General features: G+C 38.9%; 2 protein-coding genes and 1 pseudogene across 3 annotated transcripts; 1 reads left to right on the top strand and 2 right to left on the bottom strand.

Annotated features, from left to right (window-relative positions):
- Positions 1–5920: 5920 nt before the first annotated feature.
- Positions 5921–9537, bottom strand: LOC124855586 (cytochrome P450 1B1-like). Of its 2 annotated transcripts, XM_047345552.1 has the most exons (2): positions 7958–9537; positions 5921–6375 (listed from the first exon to the last, which is right to left on the bottom strand). In XM_047345552.1, the coding sequence occupies exons 1-2, from the start codon at positions 9368–9370 to the stop codon at positions 6025–6027; spliced, it is 1764 nt and encodes a 587-aa protein (XP_047201508.1). In that variant the 5' UTR covers positions 9371–9537; the 3' UTR covers positions 5921–6024. The 2 variants fall into 2 exon arrangements, with proteins under 2 accessions (XP_047201508.1, XP_047201509.1); XM_047345553.1 differs by having other exon boundaries at positions 6233–9537.
- A 939-nt stretch (positions 9538–10476) lies between these two features.
- Positions 10477–13259, bottom strand: LOC124856035 (cytochrome P450 1B1-like). The gene has a single exon (XM_047346228.1). It carries the CDS (start codon positions 13064–13066, stop codon positions 11489–11491), a length of 1578 nt encoding a protein of 525 aa, XP_047202184.1. The 5' UTR covers positions 13067–13259; the 3' UTR covers positions 10477–11488.
- A 3153-nt stretch (positions 13260–16412) lies between these two features.
- On the top strand, positions 16413–16571 carry LOC124856068 (annotated as a pseudogene).
- The last annotated feature ends 469 nt before the right edge of the window (positions 16572–17040 follow it).

Below are 17040 nucleotides of genomic sequence, written 5' to 3'. Positions count from 1 at the left end.
TATCTACGTGCCAAATAATTGTTTGGAGGCCTGGCAGAAAAAAACGTTTCCTGTCCTACCAGCACAAAATACAACGGGTTGAGCTACTGGAACTTCAGCTAATGCCAGGTGTTTTGGTCTTTTGACCCAAACATTGGGGTTTTGGACAGGAAACACTACAGGTGGGTCTAGGTTAAAACAAGAGATATTCGCGTGTTATGTCCACTGTTAAGTAAAGTGCTGGATCAGTGATGCTGTGGGGGATGGGAACAGTTGGAATTGATTAGATCATGATCTTCTTCAAACTCAGCCTTCTCGCGTCGCCATCTCCATTCCTAAACCGTGTAGAAAAACCTATGAACTGAGCTGAGAACACCTTGGATGATCTGGAGAGGTTGTGTACAGACTTTTTCTGATCCACTACATGTGAAGTGTCTATATAGTACCCGTGACTTGTAGCACATAAGCAAATAATAAAACATAGGATACTTTGTGTACCATGTCTAAAACAGTGTTGCGATAAAGTATTTGCCCCTTTACCGACTTCTACATTTTTTTCTTTTTTGTAAAACGTAAATGTTTGTGGTTATCAAACAAATTCTAATATAATATTTTCAACAGACAAATTTATTTTTCGGGGATAAAAGCTTTCCAAACCATCTGGCGCTATGTGAAGAAGTAAACCTGGTTGTTGTACCCTTGGTTGCACGAACCACAATCTTTCTGGCAACAAGTCTTTTACATCACTGTGGAGGAATTGTGACCCACTCTTCTCTGCAGAATTATTTTACCATCTCCCATGGATTTAGGTGCGAACCTTGACTAGGCCAGGCTGAAATCTTCCTTTAGTTATTATTTGATATGTAATTGGTACTTTTTGTCCAGACATGTTATGTGTATAATATGATTTTGGATATAGGTAAAAAGTTCACTTTTGGTGTAATTTGACAAGAGTATTTTTCAATATGTTGCTATGTTCCATACATAGCTTGAGGCAAGCTATCAGACTTTTAATGATTTTCTGTCAATGGTTTCCTTATTCCCACTGTTCTATTAAAAACAGATTCATTTGGTGCAGGCCAAATAGTCATCCTGTCAATAAATGAGCTGTTGTTGAGCTCTTGTTTGTGGATGGCCATGTCTTCTTTGAGTAATTGTGCCATCCTTTTCCTTTTTGGATGGAACAGAGCTCTGTGAAATATTCAAAGATATTGTTTTATGTCCTAATCCTGTTTTAAACGTCTCTGCAACTAAATTCCTGACCTGCCTGCTGTGCTCCTTGGTGTTCATGATGCTGTTTGTTCTTTCATTTTCTTGTAAAAGCTCTGATGTCTTCACAAAACAGCTGTGTTTGCACACTGTTTTGTTAAATATGTTGACATTATTTCCCCTTCACTGTTGTACATAAAAATGATCATAAAACACATTAAAGTTTATGCCTGTAACTTGTAAAAAATGTGGCAAGGTTCAGTTGCAAGGCATGATATTTCCCAAAACAACTAAACTGTAGCATCCAAATCTTACTAAACTGCTGAGTTTTAATAAAAGTTTACTGACTAAAACAGTTTTTCAACAACCAGTGTATTTAAAATATTTAGCCTCGGTAAGCATTTGCAATTTCTTTGTTTCTTTGGAGTAAGATATACTAAACAAGAACAGGGTATTTCAGACAGTTTTAGCTTTTTTCCAACATTATTTCCACTTGAAACTATCTCCTTTTACAAAAGCCTAAATTTGTGAAAGTCACTTCTGTTTAAACCTCGTTTAAGAAGCACTTATCTGCATGTCTTCCATTTATCCTCCAGGGCTTCACTCCCATTTGCCCATGGGATATCACCAAGTGGAGCTGTTCCAAAATTCCCCTGTTACTTAAAAAAATAGACCGCAATAATATGATTTATTTCCTTTTTCAAAGCAAATCAGACATGTTTGCCTCTAAGAGACACTTCCGTATGCCTCTCTTGAGCAGTGTTTCAGTCTGGGTTGCACAACAGTGGTTCGTGCCGGAGGTTAGCAGCAGAGGCTGCCGTCTCTGACACTGCACCCTTTGTAGGTGCTAGACCTTCCTGGATTTCCTAGGTACATGATCTGAAGGCCAACTACCGCTGATTTATCAGGAGATGAACAAGACCGCTGTTTTTTGTGGTGGGTTGTTTGCTTTTGAGGTTTGGAAAATCCAGGGAGAATTTTTGGTTTGTTTTAGTGAAATCTTGCCAAATCCAATTGATTTTTATCAAAAGTAAGAAATAACTGTTAAGACATCCAATGAAAAATATGAGCAGTAAAAATTAGATTACATCACCTCATAAACTTTACATGCTTGAAGTCCTGCTAATTCCCCATCATGTTTTTTTTTTTCCTGATTGATAACAACTGAAAAGCATTTTGACTGACCTGGTCGTGCAGGTTCCACACCAGGACCACTCACTCCAGACTATGACGTGAACTCCCCTCCATTAACAAAAACCAGCTGGTTGCTCACACAGACCACTGTAGATCACTTCCTTGAGCACTCCCTGAAAATAATTGTTTGTTATATGGAAAACAAATGGCGCAAACAGAACTGCACAATGTCGTATTTTGTATCAAAGGTCCTTTCTTTGCCACCGTTCCAAAACACGACACACGCAAGGGCCAAAGAGCTAGCTGTCCCACCCTATAATAAAGAGTTGGGTAATTGTTTATTGAAACGGATCACTTCACATGTCTATTTAATTGTTGCATGACACAACAGAGAACAGTCACTGATTGTTAGCCTTTTTCTGTGATCTGTAAAACTACAGCCTTTGGCAGAGTGCTTAATTTGAAGGTGACACAAGTTGATTATGATTTTAAATGTAACATAATTATATTCCCAGCTCAGTGTTTATATTGGTGAAATAATTCCATGAGGAGATTCTGAATAGTGGAAAAGCTTTCTAAACAGCAGCTTGACCATTGAATAAAAACACTGGACCTAATTCTAATAAAACAATTCAAGATTTAGTTGAGGATTGTTTTAAAAAAACAGATAGGAAAGCAAAGAAGGTTTTGGAACCTGGGAAGACATGTCAAATTATGTTTTTATTTGTGTTAGAGTAATAAGTGAAATATAAAATTGTTCCATCAGTTTGTTTTTTTCAAGTCTTCTCAAACTTTTGTCTGGTCACAGCCATATATTTTTAGGATTTGATAGGCCAATTGAATGTAGTGCATAATTCTGTAGTTGAAGAAAAATGACACAGAGTTTATTAAGTCTTTTTTTTAAATAGGACTCATTGTATAGCATTCTAATGCATTTGTACCCACCGCTTCACTCTGATGACCATAAAAAATAAAATAGAATTGCCTTCCGATGTTACCTAATTAGCAAATGGAGTCAACTTTTGCATAATTTAAACATAGGCTAAATACAGCAGTGGGTTTGTTGCAGAACGTTATTGAAAAAAACTGTGTCATGAAACCAAAGAACACACAGGACAGGTCAAACTTTAAACTTCTTAACTTCTTAAAGAGCATTTTTCAATCATCATCTAAAAATGGGAGGATTTTTGCACAACTGCTAGCCTATCAGGACATGGCTGTCCACCAAAGCTGACAGGTCAGGCAAGGAGAACATTCACCAGAAAAGCAGCTTAGAGGTCTGTGGTGAATCTGTTCACAGGACAAATATTAATGATGTACCAAAGACATCTGGCCTTTATGGAAAAGTGGTGAAAGGAAAACTATTACTAAAAGACAGGCACAAGAACTTTGCAGTTTTCCAAAAAAGGAATACTAGCGACAGCAAAGATGCGGAAGAAAACTCTGATCAGGTGAGACCAAACTTTAACTTTTTGGCCTACATGCTCAATGATAACATGTGGCAGCAAACTAACACTGCATATTATACTGTGAACAGTATACATCATCTTTCTGGGAAGGCCCACCCAAAGATCAATCTTAAGTTCAATCAAACATTTGTGGAGAAATTTGAAAATTGCTGAGTTTAAGCTATCTCACTTTTAGGATTTTCATTATTAAGAAAATATGTGATGTTAATTCAACAACTTTAAGGGTTAGGGATTCGTTTTCATGGCACAGTAGCATAAAGTGATATTGTTGTGTTTTATTGAAAATTTGTCTAACCTAACCAGTCTTCAGACATGATGGTTCTAGACAAGATGAGGTATTTTCTGAAGAGCTCAATTGATCTGTTTACCAAAAATGTTATATCAAGTGTGTGTCATGTGCTAAACTCTGAGTTTAATTTACAAGCCAAATCTATAGGCAAGGTAGAGGGGTGTTTTGCAGTCAGTCAGTTTTTGATGCTTGCAGAAGAAGCCTTGTAGGAGGTCACTCTGTGGCTGTGCGTACGTGCAAAATGTGAATATTCTCAGAGCTGAAAACTGTTGGACAGCAACTTTATTGTTTTTTTTTTAGAAGTAAAACTCCACAGGTCAAGCGCTGTGGGGTGTGTGGTGCAAAGAGCGGGTGAGTTGGGGGTAAAAGAGAGTCTTTCAGGACACATTTCATGGACTTTTTGGGAAGCGGTGCTGGAAACGGGGAAGGTCAGGCAGCTCATTCCATCCTCTGGGGTCCGTGTAGCGTCAGAGCCAGTTAAAATACTGAATGTCTTCACTCTGCTCTCTCTGTTTTAATCCAAGTAAATGTAAGTTTGCTGTAGCATTGCTCCTGTGTGTACACAACACAGGTATACCCAAGACTGCTCACAGGGGAATAGTCCCATGGAAAGTGGCGCAGGAAGATAAATACTTTACAACACTTTAACTAATATTTATCAACCTCACTTGAAGGAAGGGAACAGCAGATTCAGTTTTTTCTAGGTTTAAATAAAGGAAAAATTGGGTTTAAACAAAAAAGTCCATGTGATCTTCTCTTCATATTTAAAATGAAAATTCAGCAATTAACTAGTCTGGAAGGAGCCAAGACAAAAGCTGACTTCTACTGTATTGAAACAACTCTAATCTTGACAAGATCATCATTGTTTATGCAACTACCACTTGATTAACTTTTTAGCAGCGGTCATGTGTGTATTGGATGTGCATTTAAAGAGACGTTATTAATTATTAACACAGGAAATCAAGGTAGGAGGTGAAGCACCACTTACATCCAGTACATGTTCCATGTTCTGACAATGAACATGTAAAACCAGTTTAAGTAACCAATATTTTATTAATGTTTTACAGCATTTTACTTTTACATCAGGGAATTACTCTGACCAGAAACGCTCGACATGATTTGTTCAGCCTGTGATTCACACAGGAATGTAATTTCCTACCTCCATTTCCCATGTGAATAATAAATGGCTTCTCAGTAAAAAAACAAAAAAACAACTCCAATCTAAATGGGACGACGGTTTAAAGGTTTATAAAATAGCTTTTGCATAAACCACTGCCTTTCTTTAGATTAAAGTTATTTTAAAACAGTAGAAGTCCATTGGCTTCAGCCTCTGGTACCAGCTAATCGGTATTTATACTAAATGAAAGTAGCAAGAGTTATCTACAGCAGCAAATATATTAACTGCTCATAATCTTTTAACAGAACAACACTTCACAAACTCTGAATTATCTCTTTAAAATCCTAATTTTGATCACCAATGATGTAAATTCAAATGATTTATGGCTAAATAATTGGCACAAAAAAGCTATTGGCAGTCTAGAAAGAAACTTTAAAGGAAGTTTTCTAGTTTTCGTGTTTCATTATTAGAAGCTCCTGTTTTACGTATTGCTAAAAAAAGGCAAAGGGACAAAATTCACTGTCAAAATAAAAGGAAATCTCTATAATGCTCAACTTTGAGCTACTCTGGCACATTTAACACAGAGAAGCTTACTGACTTACTGACCAATCAGAGCAGACAAACGTTTTTCAAGAGAGGGACTTTCAAGGTCAAATTAAGAGTTCCTAGAGAGCATTTAAACAGATATGTAGTTGTGAACTTTCAAATAAACATAACAGTGGCTCTGTTAGTTTAAAAAAGTTTATTAGAACTTTCACTGAAACATTTACAATATTTTGTAAAAATGTTTTTTACTTTTTATTTTGTATAAATGTTTATTATTGACTTCACTGTTTAGGTAGTTTAGTTCTGAGTATTTCCACAGTATAAAGGCATGTACATCTTCTGCAAGAACAGGGAAATTTGTTGTCTCTCCCAGGGGTGCAGGAACAAAATGAAATCTTTCTACTCTTGCAGCCCTCGTTTTGGAGTTCTTGCAGCTTGCTCTTGAAGAATATTCTGGGCAGAACCCTTTTCTTGATTGGTGTCAGAGAAATATGAAGGTGATGTGACCTGTGAAGACTTCCAATGCATTCTGCATTTGAGTTCATAAGAAGTATGAAATATCCTGGCCAGCACTTTGTTGCAGCCTCGGGTAAAAGAACAAATCTCTTTGCTCCTGCAGAGTATGTATTGGCCTTAAGAACAAGATGATAAGTGTTAAAATAGCATATGTCCATTGTTCAAACTTTTATCAAATATTTAAAAAAGGAAAACCCCTATATAAATGCAAACAATTCACACTGTTAGGTTCCTTGAAGAAGAAAAAAAAGTAAACTGAGTGTACAATGGCTGTTAGCTATAATACAAATAACAAAAACATAGAGAGCAACATTGTTCACATACTCTCCACAAGGCTGCTGATAAAAGATTATATAAAACAATTCAATATGTTTATTATTGTACATTTAAGTCACTAGTCACACGAATATAGATTTTATTATTTTAACTTTTATTAGTTCAACTCTGTAGACCAGTTAGTAGGTCAATAACATATGCATTGACAGATTTATTGAGTAGCTTAATATATGTAATAATATTGTAATTACTACATGTAATAGATAAAGAATGCAGAGAGACCCACTGTCTAACTAGTTGCTTTTTCACAGGATACATAAATTCATTAAGGAACACACAAGTTTTATGTATGATTTGAGAGTACATGGGTGCTCATACACAATACAAAAGGACATTTTTCAGTGTGTAAGTTTTAATCAATGATATAATTTTGTTGATGAGTATGAGTTTGTATCAACTTAGTAAAAGTTAAAAACTGTTATAGGACTTGTGGCTATGAAAGAATGGAGCAACAATTTACATTTGTATTCAACTTTAGCTAGTTAACTAACAGCGTTAATGCTAACATCAAATTTGCTAGCTAGCTGAGCTTGTTAACAAAGAGTCAGTCGTTGTTAATGACCAACACATCTTAGCTGTGTTTGTCAGGGAAAAGCTTCATTACAATTACAAGGTTAATTTCTGCTTCAGTAACATTTTATGCCTTAATTAAAAACCAAATGCTGTTTTTTGTTTCTTATTAACATAGGGGGACAAAGCAAATTACCCAAATGATTTAGTTCAGTAAGTCAGTTTTAAAGACTTTAAAATATTAAGTTATTTATTTTTCTTGCTGCTGTAAAACCTACATAATTTCCACTCAGAAATACTTAACATTCACCAAAATAAAATTTAAGCAAACTCTTACATCAACAATGCTTCTTATTGATGTTTGATGTTTGTTTTTAATCACTAAGAGATAAACAAACATCTGAATAACTCCTCAAAATGGAAAACAAGATTTTCCTGAGGTGCATTAATCACTATTATGGATTATTTTTGTGTTATGGGGACTTTTCCAGTAGTGTATATTATATTTCATGTTTAATTTTAATTGTGGAATTGAATTTTGATCTTGATATTTTCCATCTTAAATTAAGCTTTTCTTACACATAATCTAAACTGTGTCATTTCAGGGGTTAGTTAAAGATTATTGTATTTTTAGAATGTTATATTAAAAATAGAAATGGTTAGTTCACATTCTTGTTTTATCGAAAGGTTTTTACTTGTTATTTACAATTATCCTCTAAGTTTGGCAGTGATTTTGTAATCTAAAGGCTTCAGTGTTAAACCATAACTGCAGTTAAGAGTGAAGTCCTCATTTGGGCATTTTTCAAAGGTACATTGATGGAGCAGGATTGCAAAGAACAAAAAAACCTCAACCTTTGCAACTTGGTCCCCAATACATCTCCTCTTCCCTGCTGAGAAGATCATAACATCGTTTGTCAGATCCTTATCCAGGGAGCCGTTTTCATCTAGGAAGCGGGAGGGGTCAAAGACATGCGGGTCTTTCCACCTCAGGGGGTCATGATTGACAGACCACTGGTTGATAAAGATCACGGTGTCTTTGGGGATGTTGAAACCTCCCACAGTGACATCTGAGGTGGTTGAGTGGGGGATGGTGACAGGGACGAAGCTGGTGAAACGCATTGTCTCGTATATGAAGGCATCCAGATAAGGCATGTATACTCTGTCCTCAACAGATGGCAGCCTGCCTCGTCCCACCACCTTGTCAATGAGCTCATGCAGTTTGGTTTGAATGTCAGGGTGCTTAGCCAGCAACAGAACAATCCAGTGGAGAGCAGTGGAGACAGTGTCCATTCCTGCACCAATCAAATCTGCCACTGTTGCCTCTGTGTAGTCTTTGGTGAGCTCTGTGTCACCATTAGACTCATAAATGACTTCTATAATGGCATCACTCATATCCCTTATGTGCTGTGGATCAAAGGTCTGCCTGTGCTCCTCCACTTTGCTCTTGACAAAATTGAAGAACTCTTGATTTAACCATTTAAAGGTCTTGAAAACACTTCGGACTGGATTCGGGAACGACTGAAGCCACGGCATGACATCCACCAAACTTCCAGCACCCACTGTCTGTCCAAACTGATCTACATGATGCAACCAGGCTCTAAACTCAACATCATCATGTCCATAGCGTTTTCCAAAGCACAGGGCACAAATCACATTAGAAGCAGCTACTGTCAGCTCATGACCGGGGTTGAAATACTGGCCTTGACTGCTGAGTTTAAGGAAAATCTCTACTAGTTCTTTGGCCTCAGCCACAATTTGATGCTGAAAAGCTTTTTTGGTATGGCTGTTGGAAGATGAGAATGCTCGGATTGTAGTTTGAGCAAATTTTCTGTGCATCCTCCACTGTTTGCTGTAATTAGTGAAAGTCAGGCTCTTTCCCCCTGATACAGCCTGAAAGGACACAAAGTTTGGCCTCCCTGCAAACTCTGTGCTGTGCTGTATCAGGGCCTCTCTGATCACCTGGGCTCCATTCAGGACCACGATATTGGTGTAGCCCAAGCAGATCTGATACACATCCCCACATTTCTTAGCAAGCTTGGCGAAGGTGATATGAGGCATCTGTCCCAGCTGTAAGGCGTTGCCGACCACAGGCCAAGCAAAAGGTCCCGGCAGTCTCCTCTTGAGTTTAAGGTTCCTGACCCACAGACAGCCTTCCAGACAGAAAAGAAAAACAACCAAGGCAACGAAAGCAGGCTGGACATGTCCACTCCAATGCCTGATGCTGCTGCTGCTCTTCAAATCAAACTCTGCATCCCTATCAGCCATTTTGATTTGTGAAGTAGATATTTACTCTTTAGATCCTTGAAAAGTATCTATTTAAATGATGTATCAAATAAAAACACTAAAAATGCTCTCTAACAGAGCGCAAAAGTTCTCTTACCCTTCCTCCTCCGAGACTGGCAAGAAAAAACCCAAAAATTAGCAGTATTGCAGCTTTTTTCTCGACCTCATTAAAGGGAACACGTTTTCAACACTTAACACTTCTCTTATATGAATCACTTTGGTGGGAGGGGTTAGCGACTCAGTTTTTTCCCTATCTACCCCCTGCTATTTTGACCTCTGCTTCCTGATGTTAGACCTTTTGTCACTACTCTCCTTCTAGTGTTTGTTAAGCGTAAGAAAAGGAAGGCAGATTAGGAACCTAAATTACTCATGGTGCCAAAATATTACAAATGTAAAACCTTGGAGTCAATGAAAGTTAATATAATGTGTGATATAAGAAAGATATTTATCACAAAATGACTGGTAATACCTTAAGCCTAAAGAAAAAGCACAAATAAGATTGATATAAAATAAGTAATGCACTATAAAAAGGGGGTTATTTATTCTCAAAGGAAAAACAAATCCCTGCACTGTCATATTCCAACACCATAAGATGATGCTTCATGTTGTTTTTCTTAAATATTCCCAATACAATATATTAGAGTTTGTGGTTATGTGATAAAATGTGAAGCCTTAGCTCCATGTTAAAACTATTGGAAGGCACTCTATCTGTTCTGCTATACTAAGAAGAAAAAGCATAAAAGCTTAATCCAATATATTTCAAAATCCAAGCACCCAAGAAAACAAAAATTTATTTGGGTCCATTAACTGTAGTTAAGTTTTTTTAAAGAAAAATACATGGTTTAAGAGAAATATCTCTGGCTGTTTGACTTCTGATGCATCAAAGGAACTTTAAACTGAATTTGGAAAAGATGAATGATGAATTAATCTGCTTGTGTAACAACAAAGTAGCTTTTATTTAAATCTACTAATCTCATTTATCTGTTTTATGTGTAGTCAGAAGAAAAACTTTTTCCTTTGCCAAGTTTCATACTGAGAGGCTTTTTCCTCATCCTTCCTGTTAAGGTAAAATAAATTAGACACACCAACAATTTATAAGTCACCTTTATTTTAAATACAGCTTATTTTTCCATTATATAAAGACTCAGTGGGCCTCAAACATTAGAGCAGCCACTCCAGATTGGTAGCTATAACATTCTATGCCGACCGGTGTTAATTTTTTGCCTTGCCGCTGATAGAAAAACACTTCCCTTGGGCATTACAGTGTCAGTTCCTGAACACAGAGGCTTAGAGGCAGCACACTGACATATGTGTAGCTTTGAAAAACGGTACTGTAAACAAACATTGTTTTTTAAGAATGCCTCATGAGTGAGAGGAATTTCTTGCACATGTGTTTAGCTGTGCTGTGGGAAAAACGAGGCTTGGCATAATGGTAGCTGCAGTGCTTGTACAGTGAAAGTGAAGCAGAAAGTCTGTTAGTGCTTGTGGTCCCCTGTGATGTCTCATCCGTCTCCTTGGAAAGTCGTGGATCCTCCCTGATGAAAGATTCCTTTGTCACGTCTGAGTTTCTGAGACAAGCTAACTTTTTTCTGTTGTAGTTTTATGTTTGAAATACAGTAGATAGTGATTACATTTACACATTTTTTGCCATACCTTACATATGAATTATGTTGCAAAGTTACAAATACATTTTTGCATACAAAAAATGAGAACAATGGGCTTTCAAGTGTCTAAATCACATTCACAAGTATTTAACATACATCTGTAATACTTTAAATGCAACTTCTACACATATATTCATGCTCAATTGTGGATGACAAACAACACATTTTTCTGAATTAAATCCTGTCAGGTGCAGAGTATTCTGAGAAGCAAATATTTCATACTTGCCATTGATCCTAACAGTCCATAGTTATGTTTCATTTGCAGCTGACATCTTTGAAATTATCGATTTAATTTTCCACTAACAGATAAGCTAATACATGGATTAAATATTCTCATTAATTATCAAAACTGTTCTGTGCAAGTGTAATTATACTTACTTCTAAATGTCATTGGTGGTAACGAATTTAACAGAAGCACAGCCTTAGAGGTTGGTGTTTAAGCTGGGGAAACCACTCCAAGCAACTTTCCCCTAAGCTTGGCTCTCACATTTAACTGTAGGGGTTTCAGCGTGAGGCCGTAGGAGCAGTTCAGAGTAGGAGGCACAGACAAGTTGCTCTCAAAGGTCAGCTGATGCAGCAGGACTGCTGCAAACAGAAACACCTGCACCTTCGCAATCTGAGAGCCGATGCAGCGTCTCTTACCTGTTGAGAAAATCATCACGCTATTGGTTCTGTCTCTGTCCAGGGCGCCGTTCTCGTCGAGAAAGCGCATGGGGTCGAACACATGGGGATCCTTCCACTTCAGGGGGTCATGATTGACGGACCACTGATTGATAAAGACCACTGTGTCCTTGGGAATGCGGAGGCTTTCGATTGTGACATCCGATGTGGTTGAGTGCGGGATAGTGAAGGGAACGAAGCTGGTGAAGCGCATGGTCTCGAAGATGAAGGCATCCAGGAGAGCCAGGTTACTTCTGTCCTCGATTGACGGGAGCCGGTCCTGGCCCACCACTTTGTCAATGAGCTGCTGCAGTTTGGCTTGGTAGTCTGGATATTTGACCAGCAGGAGGATAATCCACTGCATGACTGTTGACATTGTATCTTGACCTGCTCCAATCAGATCGGTGATAGTTGCTTCAACATACTCCCTAGTCAATGTGCTCTCCTCTCCATGCTCAATCACCCTAATGATGGCATCACTCATATCCCGGGTCACCTCAGGGTTGAAGGATTCTCTATGCTGTACCACCTTATCTTTTACATAAGTAAAAAAATCATGGTTTACGCTTTTGAAGGTTTCATAGATATTTCGAACTGGATTAGGGAAGGACTGCAGCCAGGGCATGACATCAACCAAGCTACCTGCCCCAACTGTTTCTCCAAACTTCTCCACTCTGTGCAACAAGGTTCTGAACTCTAGATCATCATGTCCATATCTCCTTCCAAAGCAAAGAGCACACATTATGTTAGCAGCAGCTACTGTAAACTCATAAGCTGGGTAAAAATACTGTCCATTAGCACTATGACGTAGAAATACCTGCACCAGTTCTGTGGCCTCTGCCAGCACATGCTGCTCAAAGGCTGTTTTGGTCTGACTGTTTGCAGATGAAAATGCTCTGAGAGTCGATTGGGCAACTTTCCTGTGTGCTTTCCACTGTTTGCTGTAATTATTGAATGTCAGGCTCCTGCCTCCAGAGATCATCTGGAACGAGACAAAGTTGGGTCTCCCTGCGAACTCTGTGCTGTGCTGAATCAGTGCCTCATGTATTGCCTGGTCTCCGTTGAGGACCACCACGTCGCTGCAGCCCAGCCTTATCTGGTACACATTGCCGTACTTCTTGGCAAGCTTGGCCAGGGTGATGTGTGGCATCTGACCCAGCTGCATGGCGTTGCCCACCACTGGCCAAGCAAAGGGTCCTGGCAGTCTCCTCTTGAGTCTAAGGTTTCTGACCCACAGACAGGCTTCCAGGCAAAACAGGAAAACAAGAGAGGCAACCAGGGCAGGATGGACCTGTCCGCTCCATTCCTTGATAATGCTGCTGCTCTTCACACCAAACTCACTGTCAATTGCCATTGTTTCAATGAATCAGCTGTCTCTTTTCCTTTTAACAAAGTCTGTTTAATGCTTATTTGTTAAGAAAAAACACCTTATGGATCCATTTCAGCTATAAAACTGCTAATCAAATGCCACTAAAAATAATCCTGACAGTTATTTTCTAACCAGTTAGCATTCCATCAAGATTTAAGGCTTAAGTGCCTGATTTTGCTGCTCTCCAGCTTTTTAAATGCTTTACAGTATGTGGGCAGGGCTTGGGATAACTTTCACACTCCTCCCATTGTGGTAGCAGTAGACACCGCTGCAGCGCATTATCTCTCTGCTGTTGGTCGCTCTCAAAGGCGCGCAGTGCAGAGAGTTGGGGAATCCTGTGAGAGGAGCGTGACCGACTGCCGTCAGCGCTGCACAGAGAGGGAGAAAAAATTCTCAGTGTCCGGTGGCAGACTGAGATGCAGTCCCGGCGGACGAATTTATCTAACTAATTGGAAGATTGGCAAAGTCTGAACATTTTAATTCGTCTAGAATGATTGGTTTCCAGGCTACAGAAGAATCAGCCTCCAGATTAAACTTCTATCTATTTGTGTAAGGTTTGACTCACTCCCGAGAGATTTATTTTTACTTTGCATATCTTTTTTTTTTTCCGGAATAAATATACTTTGAATACATTGCAGCCTAATTTATTTTAAATGAGATTTTTCAGTTTGTTGTATAGAAGCAGATAATTCCCTGAGATGGAGATGTTATTTGCAAGACCAGCCCGAGGTAAAAGCGAGCTCTGAGAATGCTTGGGTCCCCAGAGGAAAGTCACACAGGACATGATAAAAGCACAAGAATATATATTCTGGGGGATTTATCTTTGAATTTGACAAATTTGTTACTTCTTACTGGATGTAATCTTTTTACTTTGGAGTAACTCAGCCAGAGCTCATTACCAAAAATAAATATAATAATATAATAAGATTTTTTCATTGAGAAAGGAATACAGATTTTTTTGACTTGCCTTTTTTAATTTTATATATAGTGGTCAAATATAGGAATATATATCTCATCTTTCTGTATTTCCTTCATTCTTCTTCAACTCAGTACCATTTTCATCTCTGCTTAAAAAAAATTGTCTGCTTAAAAAACTGTTTTTCTACGTTGGCCCAACGTTTATGTAACAAATACTTCAGAGCAGACAAACCATCAATTATTGATGCACGTATCTTGTTTTTGCCAACAAATAAACTGTGGTTCTGCAGGAGGCTCAGCATTACATCGTTGCTCAAAATAAACTTCATGTCCCCCATTTCCGCAGTGATTGCAAAAGCATGATGTGAAGGAAAAACATGCTTCAATTTAACCGTTTTTGTCTTTGATAATAAATCACAAATGCATGCCTCAGATTTTTATCAGTATGCATTTTTGCTGTTCATCCCAACGTAAGATCTACAAAAATCCCATTAGTTCTATGAAGCTTTCTCCATCCTGTAGTGGATGGCAAAAATGGTTATTGTTTACCCACCAACTGTAAATATAATTTAACTAGGAGGTAATGACCATAATTTAAGGCATTGACACCTTCCAAAGTTGAAAGTTAGAATTCAGATGGGGCAGAAAAACTCTTGACATGTGGGAAACCATTTTAAAAGTAGATATTAGATGTTACCAAAGAGATATAGGACGTTTGGTCTTGGAGTACAAGCAAACTAAAAAAAAAAACAAATTGGGGAATTTACTGCTGAAAAAACCCACAAAGCACACATTACAGTCAAAATAATACAGTATTCTACAGTCAAACAGAATTAAAGCATGTTTAGTTAAACGTATCATGGAATACAATGCTTTGCAAAAGGATTTATAATCTGTGAACTTCCCTTTTCAAATTTTGCAACAGAATCTCGGTTGGCTATAGGTATGGACTTTGACTATAAAAATTTTATTATTTTGTATTAAAATCATTTAATTGTAGCTCTGGGTTATCCTTAGTCCATTTGTCCATTTAGATGGTAAATTTCTACCCAGTCTCAATCTTTTTGCGGCCTTTAACAAGTTTTGTTAAAGGAAAGCCTTTTAATTAACTCCATACACCTTCCGATCAGGTCTTAATATTATCCATGTTCCTGCTAAAGAAAAGCATCCCTCCAGTATGATGCTGCCAATACCGTGTATTGTAGTGGGAATGTTTAGGGTGACGTGCAATGTTTGTTTTCCTCCACACATTTCATATGTATCATTTCATATGTAAATCAAAATAATGCAATATTGGTTTCATCTGACCAGAGCCCCTTCTTCCACATGTTTGCTGTGTTTCCTGCTGCATTTATTCTAAGACTTAATTACGCAGGTAGACCTTGTTCTAATTACTTGTGTTCTGAGGACATTTAGTTACATTTTACCTTATTTAAAGTCAACAGTTTTCAGTATTAATTTATAAAGCAAAGCAAACAATGTATCTGTTTCCTTCCATTTTGCTGGTATATTCTACTTTGTGTTGCCTTGTCAAATAAAATGCCAAAAAAATGCATTGAAGTTGTTGGTTGTAGCATGACAATCTATGAGCAAATATTCAAGGGTTTGGATAAATAGCACACCATAAGTATGTATATACTAGTTCACTACTAGATTACTTATGCAACACATTTTTATTTCACATTTACCATCTATGCCACACTTTTTTTTAGTCAGTCAGTCAGCTATTTTCTACTGCTTATTCCATAGTGGGTTGTGGGGGAGCTGGTGCCTGTCTCCAGCAGTCTACGGGTGAGAGGCAGGGCACACCCTGGACAGGTTACCAGTCCATCACAGGGCAACACACAAACAACCACACACACACACTCATTCATTCATTCATTCATACACCTAAGGGCAATTTAGAGTGACCAATTAACCTAACAGGCATGTCTTTGGACTGTGGAAGGAAGCCAGAGTACCCGGTGAGAACCCACGCATGCACGGGGAGAACAGGTAAACTTCATGCAGAAAGACCCCCGGCTGGGAATTGAACCCAGGACCTTCTCGCTGCAAGGCGACAGTGCTACCAACTGCGCCACCATGCAGCCCCGTGCAGTGCACGGGGACTCATGGTGCAGGCCCCGAACTCGGAACCTAAACCTCAGCGCGGTGTGACGGCCCAGCCCTGGCCGTCCTCCGTGCGCCGACAGGTACCCAACTCTCCCCTCTCCTTCAGAGTGGGCATGGGGGGTTCAATGTCTCCTCCCCCGTCGAGGCAACTTCGTCCACTCTTCTCCCAATCCCCGTCTCTGGGTGGGTGAGGGTGTGCGTGCGGGGGAAGCCCTCGGCGGGATGGAGCGCCCGCCCGGTTCTATCTATTTGTGGCCAAAACGCCTGTCTCGGAGCTTGTCCTCTCAAACCTCAAACTGACAACTCTTAGCGGTGGATCACTCGGCTCGTGCGTCGATGAAGAACGCAGCTAGCTGCGAGAACTAATGTGAATTGCAGGACACATTGATCATCGACACTTCGAACTTTCTTTTACATTAATTCAAATAAGTTGTGAAATTAAACAAATATGTAAGGTTTAAAATAATAAAGGAACATCAAAATTGGCTCTAAATCTTCCTTTTATAGATGTCGAGGCTTTTCAAAGCTCTGCCCCAGAGCTGTTTGTCTTGAGCAATGCGGCGTGGCAGAGAACCAAAGCCCTTAGAATGATTTCTTGGTTAACCAGACAAAGAGTAATGTCTCTGAATGTACTGCCTGCACTGTGTATCACTTTTCTTTTCTCCCCTGTTCCTGTAGAAGGAATCACCCCCACCTCCATAAGCCTCACAACCAGCTCCTCATCATGCATATGCGGCTACTCACATCCCCATCATGTTGATTAGAGCCAGGTTTATGGCGAAGGAAACTTGGGTGGCAAGGTGGAGGACTTTGTGTGTCCGTGAGCACATGGAAGGCGTGTCGGGGGTGTTGTGTGTGCAGTTCGTGTGTGGTTGCTGTGTTTGCCTGTGATTGCCCCCTGTAACCTGACTGTGAAAGGTTGGGCCTGA

This window comes from Girardinichthys multiradiatus, chromosome 19 (genome assembly GCF_021462225.1).
Source record: "Girardinichthys multiradiatus isolate DD_20200921_A chromosome 19, DD_fGirMul_XY1, whole genome shotgun sequence".
In the NCBI taxonomy this organism is placed as follows: Eukaryota; Metazoa; Chordata; class Actinopteri; order Cyprinodontiformes; family Goodeidae; genus Girardinichthys; species Girardinichthys multiradiatus.
This window is presented reverse-complemented; position numbering and strand designations above follow the sequence as displayed.

Bases quoted from the DNA above. Each gene is read 5' to 3' on its own strand.
- LOC124855586 (XM_047345552.1), bottom strand. From the start codon at position 9,370: ATGGCTGATAGGGATGCAGAGTTTGATTTGAAGAGCAGCAGCAGCATC. The intron at 6,376-7,957 runs GTTGAGGTTTTT...CTTGTTCTTAAG, and splicing joins TTGGGGACCAAGTTGCAAAG to GCCAATACATACTCTGCAGG.
- LOC124856035 (XM_047346228.1), bottom strand. From the start codon at position 13,066: ATGGCAATTGACAGTGAGTTTGGTGTGAAGAGCAGCAGCATTATCAAG.